A 25,734-nucleotide genomic window follows, 5' to 3' on the forward strand; every position below is an offset into this window, starting at 1 on the left:
TTTATTTCACATTACTCATCATGTGGAGTACTGGAATTGTATGCCAAACTTTGCCGGGAAAACTGGTATATTGCCGTTTTCTGTATCAGTTGCTGATATAGATATTGCATTATCATTCTTTTCATCATCGGATAAACTTTCTTGAAAGCCTCTAGTGAATACCAGCTCTGTCCCGGCAGATATTAAAAATCCCCTCCATTTGCCTTCCCATAATAGTTTTAAAGTCTTGTCACGTAATGACGTGCTTAATTTCCAAACACTGGTAAAAATGGAACTATTTATTTTGTTATCAAATTTTTCGATGGTAGATCTTTCTTCATCGATTTTTCTTAATGACGACGAGAATGCATAAGTTAAATCATTTAATAGCTTTTGTTTGTGAACAGGTATATCTAGTGTAGAAGGAATATCGTTAACAGCTGAATTCAGATCCGGTACATTTTCGTGCAGTAGTTTAGTCGCTCTGCTGTTTGGATTTATATCAACCAATTCGTCGGAGATTGGTTCTAATTTATCATTATTGTTTTTATTGGTTTCAAGCAAATGATGCTTTTTTTGCCAAAATTCGCACCCAAATGAAAGATTTGATTCAATCGAATAAAGATTAAAATCATACTTCGCGCAAAAAGTAGAATTTGTCCCTGTCTTGGCCGAATATGTGGAGGATATATGGCCGAATAATGGATTCCAAGATAATGTCAAAGTTAGTGGTCGTCCTGTGTTTGTAGAATGTGTGTAATATCTTAAAGTTGTCGAACAACCGGGGCTTAAACTTACTAACCCTAACCAAAATTCAGCACCAAGCGACAACGAAGAATTATTGTACAGTGAGGTGTTAAACTTGGAAGGCGTGGTAAGGAAATTGTGTAATACTCTATAACCACATAATAGATCACTGGTGGAAAATATCCACTCCTGTAAATTGCGGTGAGAATCTCTTTGAAAATAGCACGTTAAAACGTTTAAGCTTTCTTTGAAACTACTGACACCCTTAAGCATAAATTGGGTTTGTGGACTTAGTCGTTTTATTATCATTGCTTCTAAATCAGAGCTGGGGTAGTACATTCTACCATAATAAAGGGATTTTTTAACAAATTTCGAGTCATGTAGTAATTTCTTGTCATTGTCGACTGTGGTGTTGTCACTACTCAACGTATTCGCACTACTAACACTGAAATTGAGGTTTGGTTGCAATTGTCTGTATGTTTCGGTGGCATCTTGTAATGGGATATCAGTAGAGTTGCGCATGAATTTCTCCAATTGCTGTGCATCGGAGTATAAATAACTCAGAGAACCATTTATCCTGGACCTCGTAGAAAAATCTAAAGAATTGAATGTATTGGGAGTAGATTTGTTGGAAATTTGCAGGTGTATTGCTGAGGGAATTCGGAAATCTAATAATGTTCTCGATGTGGCCGTTATATCCTCGTAGCTATTTTGCGTACTCCAATGGGTGCTCTGATAAAATGCCCTTAGTACTTGGTCCATATAGGGTAGCATCAAGATCGGTCTTCTCTGTTCGTGTCTTTTTCCTAACGTATATTTGCTTTGTTTCTTCACTCAACAATAAAGTCAAAGTAAAATTAAATACTAATTATTCTTAAAAGGGAAGATGCGAAATTTAGCGAAAATCTATTGATTATACACACAAAGGAAGAAAGGTAGTGGAAAGCTAAATAAAGGAGGTCATGGAGCCAGAGAGCATAGGCGATGTGGGGAACCATGCCCAGGATGATAGTGCCAGTATAGTGTCCGGGCCTCGCAGGCGTTCTACTAGCAAGACATCCAGTGCGAAGAATATACGGAACTCCAGTAATATCTCTCCAGCATCGATGATTTTCAGGAATTTGTTGATACTGGAGGATGATTTAAGACGCCAAGCTCACGAACAAAAGATACTGAAGTGGCAATTCACTTTGTTCTTAGCGTCTATGGCCGGTGTAGGCGCATTTACCTTCTACGAACTTTATTTCACTTCAGATTATGTCAAGGGCCTCCATAGGGTTATTTTGCAATTCACTCTTTCTTTCATTTCCATTACTGTAGTTCTTTTTCATATCAGTGGACAATATAGAAGAACTATCGTCATTCCAAGAAGATTTTTTACCTCTACTAATAAAGGGATTAGGCAGTTTAATGTGAAGCTAGTTAAAGTACAGTCTACGTGGGACGAGAAATACACAGATTCAGTAAGATTTGTGAGTCGAACAATTGCTTATTGTAATATTTATTGTTTGAAAAAATTTCTGTGGCTTAAAGACGATAATGCCATTGTGAAATTTTGGAAAAGTGTCACGATACAATCCCAACCGAGGATCGGAGCTGTGGATGTGAAATTAGTCCTCAACCCCAGAGCATTTAGTGCAGAGATTAGAGAAGGATGGGAGATTTATAGAGACGAGTTTTGGGCCAGGGAAGGTGCTAGAAGACGCAAACAAGCGCACGAACTCCGACCTAAATCAGAATGAAAGAGTTGGAGGGCTTCTTCCTTCGAATAAGAGGTCATATTTACCTATGTAAAATTGTAACCATCTATGTTCACACATAAATTATATTTTATACATTATTAGAAGTGAAGCTGTTGTGTCGTGAAAATTTTACAAATCCGTCATTTCATATTTAAGTTTTCCAACAAGTGCTAGAAAACCTAGGGGTTGTTGAAATTGGTTAAACAAGGCATCTTATTATACATACAACAGCATAACGCTAGAGGGGCAAGAAGGAAGAACTTAAAATAATAGGTGTAAAATGACTTTGGCTTTTAATATGCAACGGTTGGTGTTTCGTAATTTGAATGTTGGGAAGCGCATGTTCAAGAACGTCCCCTTATGGAGGTTTAATGTCGCCAATAAATTAGGAAAGCCCTTAACTCGCTCTGTAGGGTTAGGCGGTGCTGGCATAGTTGCTGGTGGCTTTTACTTGATGAATCGCCAGCCTTCTAAGTTGATATTCAATGATTCTTTAGGGGCAGCTGTCAAACAACAGGGTCCCTTGGAACCAACTGTGGGCAACAGTACGGCAATTACCGAGGAAAGGAGGAACAAAATAAGTAGTCACAAGCAGATGTTTTTGGGATCATTATTCGGTGTTGTTTTAGGAGTTACGGTGGCTAAGATATCAATTTTGTTTATGTATGTCGGTATTACAAGCATGCTTCTTTGTGAATGGTTACGGTACAAGGGATGGATTCGCATTAATTTGAAAAATATCAAATCTGTAATTGTTTTGAAAGATGTAGACTTGAAGAAACTGCTTATTGATGGGTTATTGGGTACAGAATACATGGGTTTTAAAGTATTCTTTACATTGAGTTTCGTATTAGCAAGTTTAAATGCTAACAAATGAGCAAGACAAATGACCAGATATAAACGAGGGTTATATTCTTTCGTTTTATACTTTTTTATTTTTGGTATTTCATTTATCCTATACAGTAAATATACATAGGGCTAAGGAAGAAAAAAAAATCACGTCGAATATAAACCTAATTGTGTTCTATATTGCGGACATATATTTTTCGTAGATTGAAAAGTTCTTAAACGTAATTTTTTTGACGACCAGTGAAGAGGAATTGAATAAGTAGAACTTGGGCAATACTTATAACGGCAATGATAATGATAATCAATATAGATAACCAAGTCAACCTTGATTCGGTGGAATTGACGGTAGACATGTTTCTCCATTCTCTGGCTCTCAAATAGTTCAAAGTCTTCGTGATTTTGTTCAAGTTTCTATCTATTTCCTCCACGGCGTTATTGGCAATAATGTCATCGTTATTGACATCAGCTTCATGCTCGTCAGTCAAAGTTTTTTCCTTTTCTAGTGTAATTTCTACCTTTTTCAACGCTGTACCATAGTTATTGGAAAAACAAAAGGTATACTTCCCCACTCCAAACGATTTTAATAAAAAGTCTGAGTACTTCTTTTGTTTCTCACTAGTAATCACAGATCCATCAGGAGCAGTAATATCAAAATCAATCTCAAAATTACCACCGGTTAGAACTTGGTAACCCACAGCCAGGGAATCATCCTCAGTAACCATATCGTAGTACAGGCATTCTTTGCTGAATGCTGGTAAACTGATAGCAACTGGTGCATAACTGGAAGATGCAGCCACTGAATTGACCAACGCCAAAATTAAAACAATGAAGAAAGAGGGTAGAGCAATTGTAGATTTGATCATGGTTTTCCTTTACAATGAGTGTACTCCACTGTTTATCTTATTCTAGTTTGGGTCACCTGATGCAGAATTGGCGGTGTCGATCCCTAAGGTTAATGAATCGAAATCACTGGAGATTTTGTTAGTTTTTCATTTTAACTAGTTCAAGTTTTGGCAGAATGTACTTTTTCGTGTTTCGGGACACGTCGCTGAAAAGGATTGAAATATAACCAAACGCCATCATGTAAGGTGCAGTGAACATTAGCGCTAAGAGGATTGAGGATTGCTTTATGAAAGTTTATGAACATTTTCTTGAATTAAATAAATAAGTCTGAAAACACTTGAATTCGAGATGCTGTAGCAATTTGTAATATTATTTAAAGTTCACAGAGTGGCTTCCTTGGCGGATCTGAAAAATAGGTAGTGATTTAAGGCTATATAATATTAGATACACAAAACATACCAGAAATTTTCCTCGAAGACCAGCAGAAGGGAACCAATATCACGACATTAAAATATTGTTATCTCTTTTTATTCAGTGCTTGTATTTCAGCTTCCATTGAAAACGATGACTGTCTTCTCAATCTTCATGTCGAGCCCTCACACTGTACATGATAATATACTAGTACCATGAAAACTAGTCGATAGATGATAATTGATTTTTATTTGAAATAGAATCTTTAATGATCACAGTGGATCTTTTAAAAACTTGGTGAGATAGTGCTAGTGATCCGTAGTCTAAATGAGTTACGTACGAAAGGGAGCCAAAAGCAATCTGACCAATTTGTATATATATACATCTATCCGAAAAGGAAGACATCAATTAGTACGGGCGTGTGGTCTAGTGGTATGATTCTCGCTTTGGGCGACTTCCTGATTAAACAGGAAGACAAAGCATGCGAGAGGCCCTGGGTTCAATTCCCAGCTCGCCCCGAATAATTTTTTTTTGCCTATCTATAAAATTAAAGTAGCAGTACTTCAACCATTAGTGTTAGCGATAATCAAGAAGTGAAACTCTTTCTCTATTTTTTTTTTAATTGAAAAATTTCCTTTCTCTATAGCGTATAGAATATATGTTACATGTATATATATATATAAAGTAAAAACGTTCGGAAAATTCCTCATTATACCCAGATCATTAAAAGACATTTTCGTTATTATCAATTGCCGCACCAATTGGCTTAATCAACTTCTTCAACGGTTGGACCTTCAGCCTCTGGAGCTGGAGGAGCACCACCTGGGAAACCGCCTGGAGCACCACCTGCAGCGCCACCTGGAGCACCACCAGCTTGGTACAACTTAGACATGATTGGGTTGGCAATGTCTTGCAACTCCTTCAACTTGTCATCGAATTCTTCCTTGCTGGCAGTGGTGTTGCTGTCTAACCAAGAAATAGTCTCTTCAGCCTTCTTGGTGACGGTGTCCTTGTCAGCTTGTTCCAATTTGTCACCAGCTTCAGAAATGGTGTTCTTCAAAGAGTAAGCAATGGATTCCAATTGGTTCTTGGAAGCAATTCTTTGAGATTCCTTTTCATCTTCTTCCTTGAATTTTTCGGCTTCAGCAACCATCTTTTCGATATCTTCCTTGGACAATCTACCCTTGTCGTTGGTAATAGTGATCTTGTTAGACTTACCAGTACCCTTTTCGACGGCGGAAACATTCAAAATACCGTTAGAGTCGACATCGAAAGTGACTTCAATTTGTGGGACACCTCTTGGAGCTGGTGGAATACCACTCAATTCGAACTTACCCAACAAGTTGTTGTCCTTAGTCTTGGCTCTTTCACCTTCAAAGACTTGAATCAAGACACCTGGTTGGTTATCAGCATAAGTGGAAAAGATCTCGGACTTCTTTGTTGGAATGGTAGAGTTTCTTGGAATCAACTTGGTCATGACACCACCAGCAGTTTCAATACCCAAGGATAATGGAGCGACATCCAACAACAATAGATCTTGAGTCTTGGAAGATTCGTCACCAGTCAAAATAGCAGCTTGAACAGCAGCACCGTAAGCAACAGCTTCATCTGGGTTGATAGATCTGTTTGGTTCCTTACCGTTGAAGTAGTCAGTGACCAATTTTTGGACCTTTGGAATTCTGGTAGAACCACCGACCAAGACAATTTCATCGACTTGAGATTTGTCCAATTTAGCATCTCTCAAGACCTTTTCAACTGGGTCCAAAGTAGATCTGAACAAGTCAGCACACAATTCTTCGAATCTGGCTCTGGTGATGGAAGTGTAGAAATCGATACCTTCGAACAAAGAGTCAATTTCAACGGAAGTTTGAGCGGAGGAAGACAAAGTTCTCTTGGCTCTTTCACAAGCGGTTCTTAATCTTCTCAAAGCTCTTTGGTTGGTAGACAAGTCCTTCTTGTTCTTTCTCTTGAATTCTTGGATGAAGTGGTTGACCAATCTGTTGTCAAAATCTTCACCACCCAAATGGGTGTCACCAGCGGTGGCCTTAACTTCAAAGATACCGTCTTCAATGGACAACAAAGAGACATCGAAAGTACCACCACCCAAGTCGAAAATCAAGACGTGTTCTTCCTTACCCTTCTTGTCCAAACCGTAAGCAATGGCAGCGGCGGTAGGTTCGTTAATAATACGCAAGACATTCAAACCAGCAATGGTACCAGCATCCTTGGTAGCTTGTCTTTGAGAATCGTTGAAGTAAGCTGGGACAGTGACGACAGCGTCATTGACCTTGGCTCCCAAGTAAGATTCGGCAGTTTCCTTCATCTTACCCAAGACCATGGAGGAGATTTGTTCTGGGGTAAAGTTCTTGGTTTCACCCTTAAATTCAACTTGAATTTGAGGCTTACCGTCAACATCGATCAACTTGAATGGGAAGTGCTTCATGTCAGCCTGCACTTCTGGGTCGTTGAAGTTTCTACCGATCAAACGCTTAGCGTCGAAAACGGTATTCGAAGGATTCATAGCAGCTTGATTCTTAGCAGCATCACCAATCAATCTTTCAGTGTCAGTGAAAGCGACAAAAGATGGAGTGGTTCTGTTACCTTGATCGTTGGCAATAATGTCCACACGATCATTAGCAAAGTGAGCAACACACGAGTATGTTGTACCTAAATCAATACCGACAGCTTTTGACATATTATCTGTTATTTACTTGAATTTTTGTTTCTTGTAATACTTGATTACTTTTCTTTTGATGTGCTTATCTTACAAATAGAGAAAATAAAACAACTTAAGTAAGAATTGGGAAACGAAACTACAACTCAATCCCTTCTCGAAGATACATCAATCCACCCCTTATATAACCTTGAAGTCCTCGAAACGATCAGCTAATCTAAATGGCCCCCCTTCTTTTTGGGTTCTTTCTCTCCCTTTTGCCGCCGATGGAACGTTCTGGAAAAAGAAGAATAATTTAATTACTTTCTCAACTAAAATCTGGAGAAAAAACGCAAATGACAGCTTCTAAACGTTCCGTGTGCTTTCTTTCTAGAATGTTCTGGAAAGTTTACAACAATCCACAAGAACGAAAATGCCGTTGACAATGATGAAACCATCATCCACACACCGCGCACACGTGCTTTATTTCTTTTTCTGAATTTTTTTTTTCCGCCATTTTCAACCAAGGAAATTTTTTTTCTTAGGGCTCAGAACCTGCAGGTGAAGAAGCGCTTTAGAAATCAAAGCACAACGTAACAATTTGTCGACAACCGAGCCTTTGAAGAAAAAATTTTTCACATTGTCGCCTCTAAATAAATAGTTTAAGGTTATCTACCCACTATATTTAGTTGGTTCTTTTTTTTTTCCTTCTACTCTTTATCTTTTTACCTCATGCTTTCTACCTTTCAGCACTGAAGAGTCCAACCGAATATATACACACATAATGGCATCCACCGATTTCTCCAAGATTGAAACTTTGAAACAATTAAACGCTTCTTTGGCTGACAAGTCATACATTGAAGGGTATGTTCCGATTTAGTTTACTTTATAGATCGTTGTTTTTCTTTCTTTTTTTTTTTTCCTATGGTTACATGTAAAGGGAAGTTAACTAATAATGATTACTTTTTTTCGCTTATGTGAATGATGAATTTAATTCTTTGGTCCGTGTTTATGATGGGAAGTAAGACCCCCGATATGAGTGACAAAAGAGATGTGGTTGACTATCACAGTATCTGACGATAGCACAGAGCAGAGTATCATTATTAGTTATCTGTTATTTTTTTTTCCTTTTTTGTTCAAAAAAAGAAAGACAGAGTCTAAAGATTGCATTACAAGAAAAAAGTTCTCATTACTAACAAGCAAAATGTTTTGTTTCTCCTTTTAAAATAGTACTGCTGTTTCTCAAGCTGACGTCACTGTCTTCAAGGCTTTCCAATCTGCTTACCCAGAATTCTCCAGATGGTTCAACCACATCGCTTCCAAGGCCGATGAATTCGACTCTTTCCCAGCTGCCTCTGCTGCCGCTGCCGAAGAAGAAGAAGATGACGATGTCGATTTATTCGGTTCCGACGATGAAGAAGCTGACGCTGAAGCTGAAAAGTTGAAGGCTGAAAGAATTGCCGCATACAACGCTAAGAAGGCTGCTAAGCCAGCTAAGCCAGCTGCTAAGTCCATTGTCACTCTAGATGTCAAGCCATGGGATGATGAAACCAATTTGGAAGAAATGGTTGCTAACGTCAAGGCCATCGAAATGGAAGGTTTGACCTGGGGTGCTCACCAATTTATCCCAATTGGTTTCGGTATCAAGAAGTTGCAAATTAACTGTGTTGTCGAAGATGACAAGGTTTCCTTGGATGACTTGCAACAAAGCATTGAAGAAGACGAAGACCACGTCCAATCTACCGATATTGCTGCTATGCAAAAATTATAAAAGGCTTTTTTATAAACTTTTTATAATTAACATTAAAGCAAAAACAACATTGTAAAGATTAACAAATAAATGAAAAAAACAACGAAATAACTTAGGTTTTAGGCTAAAAAAAACAGAAGGAATTTTGAACGATAAACTTTTCGACTGCACACGAAACATTATTACTAATTTGTGTAACCACTATATAAGGAATCGTGTTTATTAATTGAATTTATTCCGGGAATATTCAAGTTATGTATATCTCTTTTCATATTCTTAAATACACATACTCATAATATCTTGTCGAAAATACGCGGTGTAGGGAGTTATGGTGGATAACTTTTTCACGATTAGAAGAAAAGGAAAATTTCATTATTCGTAGCTTAACATGGCAAAAACGAGAAAGACATATAATCAAAACGTGAGTTTCCTGTGGAAAAAAAAAAAAGGGAACCTCTGGTTACGATGATATACCTGCGTGAAAAAGGACAGTTATTACCAATACATACAAAGGCTTAATAAGTGTAAAATATATATCTGCCGAGACCATTACTCATTACACCTAGAATGGAGCAAAATGGCCTTGACCACGACAGCAGATCTAGCATCGATACGACTATTAATGACACTCAAAAGACTTTCCTAGAATTTAGATCGTATACCCAATTAAGTGAAAAACTGGCATCTAGTTCTTCATATACGGCACCTCCCCTGAACGAAGATGGTCCTAAAGGGGTAGCTTCTGCAGTGTCACAAGGCTCCGAATCCGTAGTCTCATGGACAACTTTAACACACGTATATTCCATCCTGGGTGCTTATGGAGGGCCCACGTGCTTGTATCCGACAGCCACGTATTTTTTGATGGGCACTTCTAAAGGATGCGTACTCATTTTTAATTATAATGAACATTTGCAGACAATCCTAGTGCCGACCTTATCTGAGGACCCTTCTATTCACTCAATAAGAAGTCCAGTGAAATCAATTGTCATATGTTCCGATGGTACTCATGTAGCTGCCTCATACGAGACCGGAAATATATGCATTTGGAACTTGAACGTAGGGTATAGAGTGAAACCCACTTCTGAACCAACAAATGGTATGACCCCAACGCCTGCCTTACCGGCAGTCTTACACATCGATGACCATGTGAACAAGGAAATCACAGGGTTAGACTTTTTTGGTGCTCGGCATACAGCCCTGATTGTTAGTGATAGGACAGGTAAAGTATCACTCTATAACGGTTACAGAAGAGGCTTTTGGCAGTTGGTGTATAATTCAAAAAAAATTTTAGATGTGAACTCTTCCAAGGAGAAATTAATAAGGTCAAAGTTGTCTCCACTAATATCACGGGAGAAAATTTCCACTAATTTGTTGAGTGTACTCACAACTACACATTTTGCCCTTATTTTATTATCGCCACACGTTTCTTTGATGTTTCAAGAAACTGTTGAACCCTCAGTACAAAATTCTCTAGTCGTGAATAGCTCTATTTCATGGACTCAAAACTGTTCCAGGGTTGCTTATTCCGTAAATAATAAAATTTCTGTTATTTCCATATCTTCATCAGACTTCAATGTTCAGTCCGCTAGCCATTCTCCTGAATTTGCAGAATCTATATTATCCATTCAATGGATTGACCAGCTCCTACTTGGTGTTTTAACCATATCGCACCAATTTTTGGTATTGCACCCCCAACATGACTTCAAGATCCTGTTAAGATTGGATTTTCTGATTCACGATTTGATGATCCCACCTAATAAATATTTTGTAATAAGTAGAAGAAGTTTCTACCTGTTAACAAACTACTCATTTAAAATTGGCAAATTTGTGTCTTGGTCAGATATTACTTTAAGACATATTTTGAAAGGCGACTACTTGGGTGCATTGGAGTTCATAGAATCACTTTTGCAACCTTACTGTCCACTGGCAAACTTGTTGAAGCTAGATAATAATACGGAAGAGAGGACTAAGCAACTTATGGAACCATTTTACAATCTGTCCTTGGCTGCCCTAAGGTTTCTTATAAAAAAAGATAATGCCGACTACAATAGGGTTTACCAATTATTAATGGTAGTTGTTCGTGTTTTGCAGCAATCTTCCAAAAAACTAGACTCAATTCCTTCTCTAGACGTCTTTTTGGAACAGGGTCTGGAGTTCTTTGAATTGAAGGACAACGCGGTATATTTTGAAGTTGTAGCAAATATTGTTGCCCAAGGATCAGTTACGTCAATTTCCCCAGTTCTTTTCAGGTCCATAATTGATTACTATGCTAAGGAGGAGAATTTAAAAGTAATTGAAGACTTAATCATCATGTTAAATCCTACTACGCTTGATGTTGATCTTGCCGTCAAACTATGCCAAAAGTATAATTTGTTCGATTTATTAATATATATTTGGAACAAGATCTTTGATGATTATCAAACCCCAGTGGTGGACTTGATATACAGGATTTCTAACCAAAGTGAAAAATGTGTGATCTTCAATGGTCCTCAAGTACCTCCTGAAACGACTATATTTGATTACGTAACGTATATCCTTACTGGCAGGCAATATCCACAAAACTTGTCTATATCACCAAGTGATAAATGCTCCAAAATACAAAGGGAACTTTCAGCATTTATTTTTAGTGGCTTCTCCATAAAATGGCCGTCGAACAGCAATCATAAACTTTACATATGCGAAAATCCAGAAGAAGAGCCAGCATTTCCTTACTTTCACCTTTTATTGAAATCGAATCCGAGTAGGTTCTTAGCAATGCTCAATGAAGTGTTTGAAGCGTCCTTGTTTAACGATGACAATGACATGGTTGCATCAGTTGGAGAAGCAGAATTGGTAAGTAGGCAATATGTTATTGATCTACTATTGGATGCTATGAAAGATACGGGAAATTCAGACAACATCAGGGTACTTGTTGCAATTTTCATTGCAACTAGTATATCAAAATATCCTCAATTTATTAAAGTGTCTAACCAAGCCCTCGACTGCGTTGTTAATACCATATGCTCCTCTAGGGTTCAAGGTATATATGAAATTTCTCAAATAGCTCTGGAGTCGCTTTTACCCTATTATCATTCAAGAACAACAGAAAATTTTATACTGGAACTAAAAGAAAAAAATTTCAATAAAGTTCTTTTCCATATCTATAAAAGTGAAAATAAGTACGCCAGTGCGCTTTCACTTATTTTAGAAACTAAGGACATCGAAAAAGAATATAACACGGACATTGTATCCATAACCGACTACATACTCAAAAAATGCCCACCTGGAAGTTTAGAATGTGGCAAAGTTACTGAAGTTATCGAGACGAACTTTGATCTTCTTCTCTCAAGGATCGGTATCGAAAAATGCGTCACAATTTTTTCTGACTTTGACTATAATCTTCATCAAGAAATCCTGGAAGTAAAGAATGAGGAGACTCAGCAAAAGTATTTGGATAAGCTTTTTTCTACGCCAAATATCAACAATAAGGTCGATAAGCGTTTAAGAAATTTACACATCGAATTGAACTGTAAATACAAGAGCAAAAGGGAAATGATTCTTTGGCTTAATGGTACAGTTCTCAGCAACGCTGAGAGCTTACAAATTCTGGACTTATTGAATCAAGACTCTAATTTTGAAGCTGCAGCTATAATTCACGAACGCTTGGAAAGTTTTAACCTAGCAGTCAGGGATTTATTAAGTTTTATTGAACAATGTCTAAATGAAGGGAAAACAAATATATCTACTTTATTGGAATCTTTGAGGAGGGCCTTTGATGATTGTAATTCTGCTGGTACCGAGAAAAAATCGTGTTGGATATTATTGATTACATTCCTGATCACTCTATATGGGAAATATCCTTCACACGATGAAAGGAAAGATTTATGTAATAAACTACTTCAAGAAGCATTTTTGGGATTGGTTAGGTCCAAGAGTTCCTCTCAGAAGGATTCAGGTGGGGAATTCTGGGAAATAATGTCTTCTGTTCTTGAGCACCAAGACGTTATTTTAATGAAAGTTCAGGATTTAAAGCAACTGCTACTGAATGTTTTTAATACTTATAAATTGGAAAGATCTCTTTCTGAGTTGATTCAAAAGATTATAGAGGATTCTTCGCAAGATCTTGTTCAACAGTATAGAAAATTTCTGAGTGAAGGGTGGTCTATACACACCGACGACTGCGAAATCTGCGGGAAAAAAATATGGGGAGCTGGTCTGGACCCATTACTTTTTCTAGCTTGGGAAAATGTACAGCGCCACCAAGATATGATTAGTGTAGATCTCAAAACTCCCCTTGTCATATTCAAATGTCACCATGGCTTTCACCAGACTTGCCTCGAAAACTTGGCCCAGAAACCCGATGAATATTCTTGTTTAATTTGCCAGACGGAATCTAACCCAAAAATAGTATAACATTTCTAAATATTTAATACAACTTTGGTTACATAAAAGTAAAATTTATACACCTCATTTCATTATGTAGATTCATATATAGAATACCAATTATGATTGACCCAATAGCCATCAAAATCAGTAGTTATTAATACTTGTCTTTCTAGGAGCCATTTGCATATTTCTGATATTTCATGAAGCGAAAGTACTTCACGACACCTAGATTGCAATCTACTCAATGTTATCCCTGGATGAAATATTATTTCGTTAACGACCATAGTAACTACCTGCTTCCATATGTTTGGCCTAATGGAACCAGATCCATTCACCCATAAACGAGAAAATGGTTTGCCCAGTGGAACTTTGACAGCAGACTTCCTTGCTGTATTCAATTTTGTCTGAGAATTGGCATATATAATCAGAGGGGGAGTTAATGTTCGTATTTCAAATCTCCTTGAAGTATACGTTAAAGGTCGAACATTTCTCACCATTGGAATTACATCCATATTCAATAGCTCTCCCGAAATCAAATCAATTAAAACCCAAGAGGATATATCGGACGGCTCTTGATTGATAACAATAGCGTTTCCGGCCTCCAATAATTCATTAACCTTACATCTATACTGAAAAGCTACACCAAAATCTTTATAATTTCCTCTATTTTCCAAAATGTCTGGTAAAGTATCAGTACATTCAAGTTTTGAGCCATGGAGATAAATTTGCTTTTCCTTAGCCATATCCATGATGACGTTATCTATTGATTCGTTTCCAACGTTCTTCAACGCCTCTATTTCATTTCTAGTGGTCGAAGGACTTTCTATTAATATGGACCGGATCACTGTGCGAATATAATCGTCGCTTTGACTCTTCGATAAGTCCTTAGTAGAAGCGGAAATCTTTCTAGTGTAAGTTTTTTTTAAAGAAGAGATCTCTCTTTGAATCATAGAAGACATGGCCAGATCGTTGCCAGAATGTGTAAGTGTGTCATCACGTACCAGAGTAAATTTTTTTCTATTCTCTTCGTAGTTCTTATAAAGAAAGAGCGGCCTTTTTATTTCCTTTTCATCAAAAGAGGTCCAAATATCAAGCAATTTGATAAGATCTAGTTCTTCAACATCCCTCAGTGAAATCTTTTCACTTTTAATGGCTAGAACGAGCATTTTTTTCCACTTATCGACATATGCCCTCCAACCACTATGACCCATTCTTACTCGCCGTGCCGTCCATTTCTTTTTTAGGTTATCTAAAGAATTATTAGGAAATAATTTTGTTATTTTGTCCCACATTATTTCATTTTTAATACTTTTAGTAACTACAACAGCTCTGATTAAAGCCTGAACACCATCTTTAGTGCCTGCATGATAGACAGTTTTGTCTTCTTTAGTATTTTCCACGACCACCGTTGTCCTACCAGCAGACACTTTTTTGTCTCTCCTTTTGATCTTTCCATCTGATACGTTGACCGACGTACTCTTCTTAGAGATAGCGTCATCTGAAGCTTTGATCTTAGCATTCTTTTGGCGGTTCTGAAACTTACGAATTCTTTCAACTGATTTCTTTCCTCTGTGAAACCTATTTTTTTCCGTTTGGTCAAAGAAGTATATTTCCGTATCATGTATAACATCAGTAAAGGTTGCTTTTTTACTATCTTTTTCTTTCAGGATGTACCTTTGGATAGCGTCCTCTCCAACAGTGGGCAAAAAAATAATTTTTCTTCCTGATACAGGCTCTGTTCTGGCTCCTAATTTTTCGCTTTCTACCATCAAATCAACATCACCACGGACAGTCTTTTTATCTAATGTCGTTGTGGAGCCCATATATTTAGAAACGCTTTCGTAAAATTGTTCTCTCAGGTATGCTACCCCACCAATCGTATTCATAACTTTCAAAATGGCTCTCTGTCTCTGTAGTGAACGCAAAGAGCGGGCAGAAAAGCCGCCGAAGTTAACCACCTTGCCTTTGACAACAGTGCCTCCGTTTGAACTTGGACTATCTTCAGCAGATTTCGGCTCCTGTGCAGTGCTGACATGCTGCTCTAGCTTAATCCTTTTGGGATTCGAAATGTTTCCTGCAACAGAAGCATTAGTACTGTTTTTAACCTGCCTCTTCCGTTTGTTTTTATTCGGAGTTTTTTTTGAGTTTGGGGGAATTTTTAATTCACCGTGCCAGAAGAATATATCCTGTCCATCGCTGTCCGTTGTAAATCTAACAGTGTTGTTGAGTGCGACGAAATTATCCTCGTTGAGAGTTTTCAAATCGGTACGAGATTTGCCTAGCTCATCAAACCCTTTTGGAACGGATATTTCGTCTTCCGCATTTGTTAACTTTTGAAAGTTCTGAGCTGTGAACAGCCTAAAAAACTTCTTCTTTCCCTCAAAATCGTATATGCGAAAAAGCCTATACCCCCCTGTATTTTCTTTTTGCTTATCCACACTTTCTAAATAATATTCGCTTGATTTGGTAAAAGCTCGCTGAAATTCTTTTCCGGTAATTCGATTTACAACATCCATAGTTGAAATTCCTTTAAGGCCAGACTTATCTGCAATGTCATAAGTCTGATTTTGAAGTGGATAAAATCGATTAAGAAGAACTTCATTCTTTACAGCATCCTCTTTCTCTTCCATAACAAGGCCTTGATTTTGTAATAAATCAGTCGCATTGAAATTATCTAAACCTTCGACTAAGTCTTCATCTTCGAAAGCTGCCTTGCTATCTGATACAGAATCTTCATCCGCGCTATTGCTATCATACTCAAATGAAGGCGAGCCTTTAGAGTCTGGAATATCTTTCACGTATTTTACACATCTGATTTTAATGGCAGGATTCTTGGGTGATACTACAAGCACTTTCTTTAAGTACTCCTTTTCATCTAACCATGCAATAGCTGCAATAAAAGCTTTAGAAAGTCTTTTCTCTTTGTCAAATTTCAATTCACGCTTTAAATCAATTATCTGGCGAATACCATTTTTTGATCGTTTTACCACCTCAACTATTGTTGCTAAATGATCCCTAATATTAATATAGGGATTACTATCCACCCCGTCATGGCTGAATTTTTTTAGCTTCAATTGCTTCACGACGTGTCCCTTATAAATCAGTTGTGAACTTGTTAACAGGTGGTTTATTTTCTTGATACGTCCAGTCACACTTCTAGGATCTTGCCCAGTTACCTGCGCCAAATCCATAGTATTGATCCCTTTTTCTCCTGATTTGGCAACTTCGAGAAGTAGTTCAAATGCAGAATTTCCAATAGTTGACTCCTTTTTTGTGTATCCCGTTAATAATGTCCATAGGCTGTCCTCAGTAATCCCAACCGAGTATGAATGATTAGCGTCGCCTATAATATCAGTCACATTTTTAGTTGTTATAGCACCATCACAATACACCTCAATGTCCTTTTTCAATATCACGCATGAAAGCACGAACTGTTTAACTTTTTTATCAGACAAATCAAAATATTTACCAGATATATCCCACAGCTGATTCAAAGTGATTTCTTCAATGTGTCGTTAGTAAATAATCTTTCACAATATAGTACGTTTATCACCTAAACGGAGCCGAAAAGGAGAATGAGACATGAACATACTTCCCTTATTTGAAGCAATTTTATCAGACACTATTTGTACGAGTTCGTCAGGATAAATCGTCAGTACCATTTTTCTTGTGGCTAGTTGGCTTCAACCAAACGTCCTCTTCTCTCTTATGGCAAGAAGAAAGTTATATGTGTGACTGGTTGTTTATTTCACTTTCGCGACTGAAAGCGCCGCCCTTTATGATGCAAAAAACCAAGCGGTATTTGAAAATGCAGATTTGCAGAAATAAAAGAAATAAAAATAAAAATCTTATAATTTTACCAGCTTCAATAACTCGATTTGCATAAGTGTGCCTTAGTATGCTTATTATATTGACTTTGACATTGAACTTCAAAACCTTTTATGTAATGATTTAAGTCTTGTCACATGACATAATAATAAATAATTTTAAAAATATAAAATATTTTTAATAGTTTTTAAATATTTTACAGTTTATTTTTTAAATTTATTTATATGTTTTTGTTTTCCGAAGCAGTCAAAGTATTTTAATTTTCGGAGCTTTCATTTCAAGCGCCTTTTTTTTACACATAATACGATCAAGATAAATTATTATAGTGGTACAGAACTCTTAAGCACTAGGCGGTGGACCTTATTAGCTCAATCTTGAGTCAGTCCATGTATCGTTTTATAATACTTTTTTAAGCACTTTCTTTAATAAATATTCCATTGAAGTACTGTTACTGAAATGAGATGAACTGTTCAGAATGTAGAAATGGCGCCAGAAATCAATCATTGTTTAGCAAAAACACCTTTCGTCTGCTGCCTCGGGTGTTTTTTCAAATTATTTCAGCAGGTAAATTAAGATAGTTATTCGAGTGATTGCCAAATATCATGTTCTACTTCGAAGACTTATAGCTAATTAATTTTTTCATAATGAAGGTGTCGTTAATTGTTCTGATTAGTAACATGAAACTCAAAAATCATCAAAAAAAGAAAAGCTAAATGTATACTTTTTTGTCTACATTAGTTACCTTTTATTACATGAGAAAGTTATTTTTCTTCTTTTTTTTTTTTTTTTTTTGAAACTTTTTCCTCTCGGAAAATAAAAGATATATTTACAAGTGAAAGCTTATTGTAATGTGTACTTTTAAACATCAAATAACAGACCTTTACATCAAATAAGCACCGCAAGATATCCTAAAATCGACATCCAATGCATCGTAAATCATTGAGGAGGGCTAGCGCTACTGTGCCTTCCGCTCCCTATCGAAAGCAGATTATTAGCAATGCACACAATAAACCAAGCCTTTTCTCTAAAATTAAAACTTTCTTTACCCAAAAAGATTCAGCCAGAGTGAGTCCAAGGAATAATGTTGCTAATAAACAACCACGCAATGAGTCTTTTAACAGAAGAATCTCAAGTATGCCTGGAGGTTATTTCCATTCTGAGATATCCCCAGATTCTACTGTAAACCGTTCCGTAGTTGTTTCTGCAGTGGGTGAAGCCAGAAACGACATTGAGAATAAAGAAGAGGAGTATGATGAAACACATGAAACTAACATCTCCAATGCAAAGCTTGCAAACTTTTTTAGTAAAAAAGGTAATGAGCCTTTATCAGAAATTGAAATAGAGGGTGTGATGTCATTGTTACAAAAATCAAGCAAATCCATGATAACTTCGGAAGGAGAACAAAAATCAGCCGAAGGTAATAATATCGACCAGTCGCTTATCTTGAAGGAGTCAGGAAGTACACCAATCAGCATATCTAATGCGCCGACCTTCAACCCAAAATATGATACTTCAAATGCGTCAATGAATACGACTTTGGGAAGCATTGGTTCAAGAAAATACAGTTTCAATTATTCTAGCCTGCCCTCACCATACAAAACAACCGTTTATAGATATAGTGCAGCGAAAAAGATCCCCGATACATACACAGCCAACACATCTGCTCAAAGTATAGCATCTGCTAAATCGGTAAGAAGTGGTGTTTCAAAGTCAGCTCCTAGTAAGAAAATAAGTAATACAGCTGCGGCATTGGTCTCACTATTAGATGAAAATGACAGTAAGAAGAATAATGCAGCTTCAGAACTTGCTAATCCATACTCCTCATATGTAAGCCAAATACGCAAACATAAGAGAGTTTCTCCAAATGCTGCACCAAGGCAAGAGATCAGTGAAGAAGAAACTACTGTTAAGCCATTATTTCAAAACGTTCCTGAACAAGGCGAAGAACCAATGAAACAACTGAACGCCACCAAAATTTCACCATCTGCGCCAAGCAAAGATTCTTTTACTAAATACAAACCTGCAAGGTCCTCATCCTTACGCTCAAATGTCGTCGTAGCTGAAACCTCACCTGAAAAGAAGGATGGTGGAGATAAACCTCCATCCTCTGCTTTTAACTTCTCGTTTAATACTTCAAGAAACGTTGAACCTACTGAGAATGCTTATAAGAGCGAGAACGCACCATCTGCATCATCAAAGGAATTCAATTTTACCAACCTACAGGCGAAGCCGTTAGTTGGAAAGCCAAAAACCGAACTTACAAAGGGCGATTCTACTCCCGTCCAACCAGATCTTTCGGTTACTCCTCAAAAAAGTTCATCGAAAGGCTTTGTTTTTAATAGTGTTCAAAAGAAATCACGGTCCAATCTTTCACAAGAAAACGATAATGAAGGTAAACATATCAGCGCCTCAATTGATAACGACTTTTCAGAGGAAAAGGCGGAAGAGTTTGATTTCAATGTTCCCGTGGTGTCTAAGCAGCTAGGAAATGGCTTGGTTGATGAAAATAAAGTTGAGGCTTTCAAGTCCCTATATACCTTTTGATAATGAAAATTTTAGCCGTGACATAATTACCGTATAGCCCAACTCAATACGTAAGTTTGTGTAAAATACCATTCCAAGATGATATTATTTAGTCATTTTTTTTCCACTTTCTCAAAAAGAAGGAATACCTTTAGCGGCTCTTATAAACTATAAATTTCTAGAAGATACATAAAAGGTTTTTAGTCTGATCATAAAATTTTTTGCTTAACAAAAAATTTGCCCAGGTGTTTCATTTGCCAGCCACAAGTAACAGCGAGAACAATTAATTGAATGACAATCCACCACATAGCACGAGAATTAACAGCTTCAGAGGCGTCTCTAAAGGTAGCTTCACGATCTCTCATCAATTTTTGCTCTCTTCTAATTTCGCCGATCTTGGAGTTTAGGACGTTAACCTTGGCATGTAGAATGTCAATAGTGGCTTTACCCTTAGAATCTAACTTTTCATCAGAGCCCACTTGGAATTCAACGTCAATCTTCGTTTTAGCCTTAATCAACCAGCCACCAGCTTCGGGCTGAATACAGATTTTATGTTCACCCGAATCAGACGCAAGGAAAGTTAAATCACCACTTGCTGAACCTTTCTGATGAACAACCAGGTGGTTATCATCAAAAGTTTCCTCAATATCAATCAAGACACCAAAATCTTGCGCACCAGCGTCTCTGTAATTTTGTAATTGGTCATCGTAAATTTGTGCCTTGTAAGTTGCTTGGAACAAAGTACCTTTAGACAATTCCTTGTGGAAGCACTTACGTTCAGCACCAGAAGTATAATAATAGAACGCAGTAACTTGAGCTGGTAAAACTAGACAGCAGGCAAAAACCTGTAAAAGAGAGGTTAAAAGCATGATTAGTAGAGAGATTGGTTACCTTTAAATACTTTTCCAAACTACAGAGGGAAGATAGAGTAAGTTTTGTATGTACACATTTCTGCTGATGTGTTTTTTTTTTTCAACTTATTACGCGATTCGTTTTTTTTTTACGGTAACAGAATACAGAATAAATTCACGTACAAAAATAGAGAATATATAAAATAATAGGTTGACGATTATATTGGATCTTCCCCTGGGGTTCAAGAGTCGAGACCGAGTCCTTTTAGTTTGTGTATATCAGCTGGTTCTTTTCGTTATGAACATCCTTTTACAGGATCCATTCGCTGTTCTTAAGGAACATCCTGAGAAGCTCACACATACGATTGAGAACCCTTTACGCACTGAATGTCTCCAGTTCAGTCCTTGCGGTGATTACCTGGCTCTTGGGTGTGCCAATGGAGCACTTGTTATTTACGATATGGATACGTTCAGGCCTATTTGTGTCCCAGGAAATATGTTGGGAGCACATGTTCGACCCATTACATCTATCGCATGGTCTCCAGATGGTAGATTGTTGCTTACAAGCTCTAGAGACTGGTCAATAAAACTGTGGGATCTTTCAAAGCCAAGTAAGCCTTTGAAAGAAATACGATTCGATTCTCCAATTTGGGGTTGCCAATGGCTGGATGCTAAAAGGCGGCTTTGTGTAGCTACGATATTTGAGGAAAGTGACGCATATGTTATTGACTTCAGCAATGATCCGGTCGCAAGCCTTCTCAGTAAATCAGACGAAAAACAATTGAGTTCGACACCTGATCATGGATATGTTCTTGTTTGTACAGTACATACCAAACATCCAAATATTATTATTGTTGGAACTTCAAAAGGTTGGCTAGACTTCTATAAATTCCATTCTCTATATCAAACAGAATGTATTCATTCCCTTAAAATCACGAGTTCTAATATCAAACATTTAATTGTCTCGCAAAATGGTGAAAGATTAGCTATTAACTGCTCCGATAGAACAATAAGACAATACGAAATAAGTATTGATGATGAAAACTCTGCGGTTGAGTTGACCTTAGAGCATAAGTACCAGGATGTGATTAATAAATTACAGTGGAACTGTATCCTCTTTAGTAATAATACTGCCGAATACTTAGTCGCTTCTACACATGGTTCTTCTGCACATGAACTATACATCTGGGAAACGACTAGTGGAACGTTGGTGAGAGTCCTGGAAGGGGCTGAAGAGGAGTTGATAGATATAAATTGGGACTTCTATAGTATGAGTATAGTGAGTAATGGTTTTGAATCTGGGAACGTGTATGTGTGGTCTGTTGTTATTCCGCCAAAGTGGAGTGCTTTGGCGCCAGATTTTGAAGAAGTAGAAGAGAATGTCGACTATTTGGAGAAGGAAGATGAATTTGATGAGGTCGATGAGGCAGAACAGCAGCAAGGACTAGAACAAGAGGAAGAAATAGCTATCGATCTTCGGACGAGAGAGCAATATGATGTTAGAGGTAATAACTTGCTTGTAGAACGGTTCACAATCCCTACAGATTATACGAGGATAATTAAGATGCAGTCATCATAGGTTTCTCTTCAAAAGGAGAAAGTTTAAATAGGCAACTGACACTGAAGAGGTATAGTCATGCCTACCGCGATTTCTTTGACACAGAATTGAAAAATTTTGCATTTTTTGGTAATTTCCTAATAATACGAAGTGCAATAATCTCACTTTGATAGGAGCACGTCATGATGGTAATTTCATACTACTGAACGTAAATGTTGAAGGTGAATTTGTAAAGCTTTGTTATTTGAAGCTGTACACCTAAAGGGCGGTAAATTGTTGGGTGTTAGTACCATGCCATTAATTAGAATTTGTTAGCATTTTTATTCATTTGTGCATTATGGGTTCAAATTCATATGACTGAACGTGTAGTTTCATATCCAGTCATCAAGAGATGCTGAACCGCCCTTCAAAAACTTGACGAAATAGAAGTTTTTTTTTTACATTTCTCATATGTTACATAGATTAAATAGTACTTGATTATTTGATACATTAAGCTAACAAAGCCTTGGATAACTCATCGGCAAGATAGTCGGCTTCAGCCCTGTAATTCAAGCTGTGTAGGTTAGCAACGGTATATCTAATTCTGCTTTGATCATTGTATGTATCCTCACGCGCTCTAATCCTAAAGTCATATTCGTTCATTTGGATACTTTGAGTAATTTTTGTGAATTCGTTGGGGTCTTCTTCCTTCAAAGACATTAATGTATTAGCATCAACACCCAATAATTGTTTAGCTTGGTCGTCAAATAAAGTGAGCCATAGTTGATTGGTTTCGTCAATAATTGATATTGTCAAGATGTATCTCCAATTTGGCCTTGCATTATTGGTGTCGCACTTCTCACATCTCCAAGTACCATCAGGCTGTTCCAGAACTTTCTTATTACAATTCTCATTAGAACAGGCAGGATATGCAAAATTATCAACTTTTAAGAAACTTATAGCAGCTTTAACACTAAAAAAGTCACCTTTCTCGCTTCTTCCTAGATTTTCAGCTTGAGCTCTAGCAATAGTAATACGCTGAGCAATGAATTTTGTTAAGCTAGCAGCCGATTGACCACCCATACCGGGTTCTTGCTTTAAAGTGATGAAGTTTGCGTTGCGGCCCTTGGAATCATACCAACCCTTTAAGGCATATGCCTCAGGAATTTCTGGATTCGGAATCAGGGTACTAGAAAATCCCATAGACAAAGATTTGCCACCAAAATCCGTCACACGAACACCTTTAATGGCAGCAACAGAACCTTCAGGAAGGTTGAAATCAAGGGCTTGCTGATTCCATAGGCCAACAGAGATAGAAAACCCAGAGTCGTCAACAATTGTGATGTCACGACGATCGAATTTCTTCCCAGCCCTTGAAGTTAGCTCAAAATGTGGGTTTATAGTTTGGATAATACCGAGGACGTCTACGTTGGAATTTACTTCCTGGTTCTGAATAGCATCTAGTTTGATGAAATTGAAATGGGTTTTCGGAACATTACTTTCATCGAAACATTCTTCTATAACAGTGTCTCTATCCAAATTCAGTTCATAAGGGTGTGTTAGATTAGTAAATTGGGGCTTAGCTGGTTGGAGTTTTGCCTTTGATACATAGTATACTTTGCCTTCTTGTAAAATTTCGTTAAATTTTGTAGCAAAATCATTAAACGCCGTGGCTCGGATTTCTCCAGAGGTATCCAAGAAGTTGACATTGAATAGTTTACCATCACCTCTTTGATTGTGCCACGTTTTAATTTCTCCCTTGTAGGAAACTCTTGCTTTGATAGTCCAAACGTTTTGGTATGGAGACAGTTGTTCGATGGCAAAAATTGGTCTGGTTTTTTGCGAATTAGGGTTTTCATTGGCGAATTTTCTCTCATTTGCATTCAAGTTTGAGTTTGAATGCAGCATATCAGGGACACCAGCATTGCTGGCGTTTGTTTGATTGGCAACATTACCACTGTCAGTTATATCTTCGTCTTTTAAGGTTTCATTTGGATGCTCTGAGAAATAGTTATCCAAAAAAGTACTAGTTTGGTTGACCATATCAGCACGCGACTGGACCAACTCAAAGTCATCTACTAAAAGAACGTATTTCTTTCTTTCCCTGACAATAGCAGGTTCTGCAATTATCACGCGAATGATATCACCCCTTTGTAGTTCCATTGACTGGAACTTGGATGCAGCTTGGTTTCTCAACAGAGCCTTCATATGGTAAATACCATCGGAAATCATGATCAAATTCTTTCTGTTGCTGTTAGCCCCATCAGATTTCCTGGTGTTATAAACTTGATAAACGCCACCGGTGGGATTATCGTACCTTTGCTTATTGGTGAAGATGCTATGAAAATCGCCCCTCGAAAGTTGAACACTGCTCATCTCTTGTAAGTATAATCTGGTCTTCTTGCTGGTTTCGCCTTTACCGTAATAAGAAGAGTGAATAGTTTTTGTTTTACGTGTAGAACTTAAAGTGATAACATTTGTTCAAGTAAACCTTTATGTTAGTTCACGCGTCTTTTGTCGCCTCGTCTAATTTTTACGCGTGACATTTTTCCAAGCAGAGATATTTTATTGAGCAGCGAAGAAGAGTTAGAGAATAAGAAAGTGATGCGATAAGAAATCCACCCAATTAGCATAGATCCTTTCGTATATGGCTGAAGAAGGTGGTACGCGCATAGCTATTAACATATATGCAAAAAGAACGGCAAAAGGCGAGGAGGTTTTTATGCCACCGCTAGTATTTGACATAGATCACATCAAACTTCTAAGGAAATGGGGTATTTGTGGTGTGTTATCTGGAACTTTGCCTACTGCAGCACAGCAAAATGTATTTTTGTCGGTACCTTTGAGGCTTATGTTAGAAGATGTGCTGTGGCTGCATTTGAACAATCTTGCCGATGTGAAATTAATAAGACAAGAGGGAGATGAGATTATGGAGGGAATAACATTAGAGCGGGGCGCCAAACTATCTAAAATTGTCAACGATCGTTTGAACAAGTCATTTGAATATCAGAGAAAGTTCAAAAAGGATGAACACATTGCAAAATTAAAGAAAATCGGTAGAATCAATGATAAAACCACAGCTGAAGAATTGCAACGGCTTGATAAATCTAGCAATAATGACCAGCTAATTGAATCTTCTTTGTTCATTGACATTGCTAATACCTCTATGATTTTAAGAGACATACGGAGTGATTCAGACAGCTTATCCCGCGATGATATCAGTGATTTGTTATTTAAGCAGTACAGACAGGCAGGAAAAATGCAGACCTATTTCTTATACAAGGCATTGAGAGATCAAGGGTACGTTTTGTCCCCAGGTGGACGTTTTGGTGGGAAGTTTATAGCATACCCTGGTGATCCTCTTCGTTTCCATTCACATCTGACGATACAAGATGCGATTGATTATCATAATGAGCCGATTGACCTAATATCCATGATAAGTGGTGCAAGACTAGGAACGACTGTGAAAAAACTTTGGGTCATAGGCGGTGTTGCGGAAGAGACAAAGGAAACTCATTTCTTCTCAATAGAATGGGCTGGATTTGGTTAAGCTGGGAATCAGTCATGTATAATTATTTTCTCAGAATTTATGTATTTATAAGGTTTTTCAGAAGCATACATATGTGTAATACAATTTTTAAATTTGCATTGATATT

At 37.4% G+C, this 25,734-nt stretch overlaps 13 protein-coding genes and 2 non-coding genes across 15 annotated transcripts, besides 6 other annotated features; 9 read left to right on the forward strand and 6 right to left on the reverse strand.

Annotated features, from left to right (window-relative positions):
- Window positions 1-18: 18 nt before the first annotated feature.
- On the reverse strand, window positions 19-1,500 carry MDM10 (Mdm10p; the record flags this gene model as incomplete). The annotated part of the gene is made up of 1 exon (NM_001178155.2): window positions 19-1,500. One exon carries the CDS (start codon window positions 1,498-1,500, stop codon window positions 19-21), a length of 1,482 nt encoding a protein of 493 aa, NP_009392.2.
- Window positions 1,501-1,688: 188 nt separating this feature from the next.
- On the forward strand, window positions 1,689-2,468 carry SPO7 (Nem1-Spo7 phosphatase regulatory subunit SPO7; the record flags this gene model as incomplete). The annotated part of the gene is made up of 1 exon (NM_001178154.1): window positions 1,689-2,468. The coding sequence occupies one exon, from the start codon at window positions 1,689-1,691 to the stop codon at window positions 2,466-2,468; it is 780 nt and encodes a 259-aa protein (NP_009393.1).
- Window positions 2,469-2,748: 280 nt separating this feature from the next.
- On the forward strand, window positions 2,749-3,345 carry FUN14 (Fun14p; the record flags this gene model as incomplete). Its single annotated transcript, NM_001178153.1, has 1 exon — window positions 2,749-3,345. The coding sequence occupies one exon, from the start codon at window positions 2,749-2,751 to the stop codon at window positions 3,343-3,345; it is 597 nt and encodes a 198-aa protein (NP_009394.1).
- A 187-nt stretch (window positions 3,346-3,532) lies between these two features.
- Window positions 3,533-4,180, reverse strand: ERP2 (Erp2p; the record flags this gene model as incomplete). The annotated part of the gene is made up of 1 exon (NM_001178152.1): window positions 3,533-4,180. One exon carries the CDS (start codon window positions 4,178-4,180, stop codon window positions 3,533-3,535), a length of 648 nt encoding a protein of 215 aa, NP_009395.1.
- A 485-nt stretch (window positions 4,181-4,665) lies between these two features.
- Window positions 4,666-4,827: a long terminal repeat (Ty1 LTR).
- A 159-nt stretch (window positions 4,828-4,986) lies between these two features.
- TRN1 lies at window positions 4,987-5,089 on the forward strand. The gene is made up of 2 exons: window positions 4,987-5,022; window positions 5,054-5,089. It is a non-coding gene; the product is annotated as a tRNA-Pro (tRNA).
- Window positions 5,090-5,337: 248 nt separating this feature from the next.
- Window positions 5,338-7,266, reverse strand: SSA1 (Hsp70 family ATPase SSA1; the record flags this gene model as incomplete). The annotated part of the gene is made up of 1 exon (NM_001178151.1): window positions 5,338-7,266. One exon carries the CDS (start codon window positions 7,264-7,266, stop codon window positions 5,338-5,340), a length of 1,929 nt encoding a protein of 642 aa, NP_009396.2.
- Window positions 7,267-8,008: 742 nt separating this feature from the next.
- EFB1 (translation elongation factor 1 subunit beta) lies at window positions 8,009-8,995 on the forward strand (the record flags this gene model as incomplete). The annotated part of the gene is made up of 2 exons (NM_001178150.1): window positions 8,009-8,088; window positions 8,455-8,995. 2 exons carry the CDS (start codon window positions 8,009-8,011, stop codon window positions 8,993-8,995), a joined length of 621 nt encoding a protein of 206 aa, NP_009398.1.
- On the forward strand, window positions 8,202-8,303 carry SNR18. Its single transcript, NR_132150.1, has one exon. It is a non-coding gene; the product is annotated as an SNR18 (small nucleolar RNA).
- Window positions 8,996-9,541: 546 nt separating the features above from the next.
- VPS8 (CORVET complex membrane-binding subunit VPS8) lies at window positions 9,542-13,366 on the forward strand (the record flags this gene model as incomplete). The annotated part of the gene is made up of 1 exon (NM_001178149.1): window positions 9,542-13,366. One exon carries the CDS (start codon window positions 9,542-9,544, stop codon window positions 13,364-13,366), a length of 3,825 nt encoding a protein of 1,274 aa, NP_009399.2.
- Window positions 13,233-13,552: an origin of replication (ARS108; Autonomously Replicating Sequence).
- TFC3 (transcription factor TFIIIC subunit TFC3) lies at window positions 13,429-17,001 on the reverse strand (the record flags this gene model as incomplete). Its single annotated transcript, NM_001178148.1, has 2 exons — window positions 13,429-16,841; window positions 16,932-17,001. The coding sequence occupies 2 exons, from the start codon at window positions 16,999-17,001 to the stop codon at window positions 13,429-13,431; spliced, it is 3,483 nt and encodes a 1,160-aa protein (NP_009400.1).
- Window positions 17,002-17,299: 298 nt separating this feature from the next.
- Window positions 17,300-17,309: a centromere (CEN1_CDEI of CEN1).
- Window positions 17,300-17,417: a centromere (CEN1; Chromosome I centromere).
- Window positions 17,310-17,392: a centromere (CEN1_CDEII of CEN1).
- Window positions 17,393-17,417: a centromere (CEN1_CDEIII of CEN1).
- Window positions 17,418-18,091: 674 nt separating this feature from the next.
- Window positions 18,092-19,711, forward strand: NUP60 (FG-nucleoporin NUP60; the record flags this gene model as incomplete). Its single annotated transcript, NM_001178209.1, has 1 exon — window positions 18,092-19,711. The coding sequence occupies one exon, from the start codon at window positions 18,092-18,094 to the stop codon at window positions 19,709-19,711; it is 1,620 nt and encodes a 539-aa protein (NP_009401.1).
- Window positions 19,712-19,899: 188 nt separating this feature from the next.
- Window positions 19,900-20,559, reverse strand: ERP1 (Erp1p; the record flags this gene model as incomplete). The annotated part of the gene is made up of 1 exon (NM_001180033.1): window positions 19,900-20,559. The coding sequence occupies one exon, from the start codon at window positions 20,557-20,559 to the stop codon at window positions 19,900-19,902; it is 660 nt and encodes a 219-aa protein (NP_009402.1).
- Window positions 20,560-20,839: 280 nt separating this feature from the next.
- On the forward strand, window positions 20,840-22,120 carry SWD1 (COMPASS subunit protein SWD1; the record flags this gene model as incomplete). The annotated part of the gene is made up of 1 exon (NM_001178210.1): window positions 20,840-22,120. One exon carries the CDS (start codon window positions 20,840-20,842, stop codon window positions 22,118-22,120), a length of 1,281 nt encoding a protein of 426 aa, NP_009403.1.
- A 468-nt stretch (window positions 22,121-22,588) lies between these two features.
- RFA1 (replication factor A subunit protein RFA1) lies at window positions 22,589-24,454 on the reverse strand (the record flags this gene model as incomplete). Its single annotated transcript, NM_001178211.1, has 1 exon — window positions 22,589-24,454. One exon carries the CDS (start codon window positions 24,452-24,454, stop codon window positions 22,589-22,591), a length of 1,866 nt encoding a protein of 621 aa, NP_009404.1.
- A 346-nt stretch (window positions 24,455-24,800) lies between these two features.
- Window positions 24,801-25,628, forward strand: SEN34 (tRNA splicing endonuclease subunit SEN34; the record flags this gene model as incomplete). Its single annotated transcript, NM_001178212.1, has 1 exon — window positions 24,801-25,628. The coding sequence occupies one exon, from the start codon at window positions 24,801-24,803 to the stop codon at window positions 25,626-25,628; it is 828 nt and encodes a 275-aa protein (NP_009405.1).
- Window positions 25,629-25,734: the final 106 nt, after the last annotated feature.

The sequence above is a fragment of the Saccharomyces cerevisiae genome, chromosome I, assembly GCF_000146045.2.
Source record: "Saccharomyces cerevisiae S288C chromosome I, complete sequence".
Taxonomy (NCBI): Eukaryota; Fungi; Ascomycota; class Saccharomycetes; order Saccharomycetales; family Saccharomycetaceae; genus Saccharomyces; species Saccharomyces cerevisiae.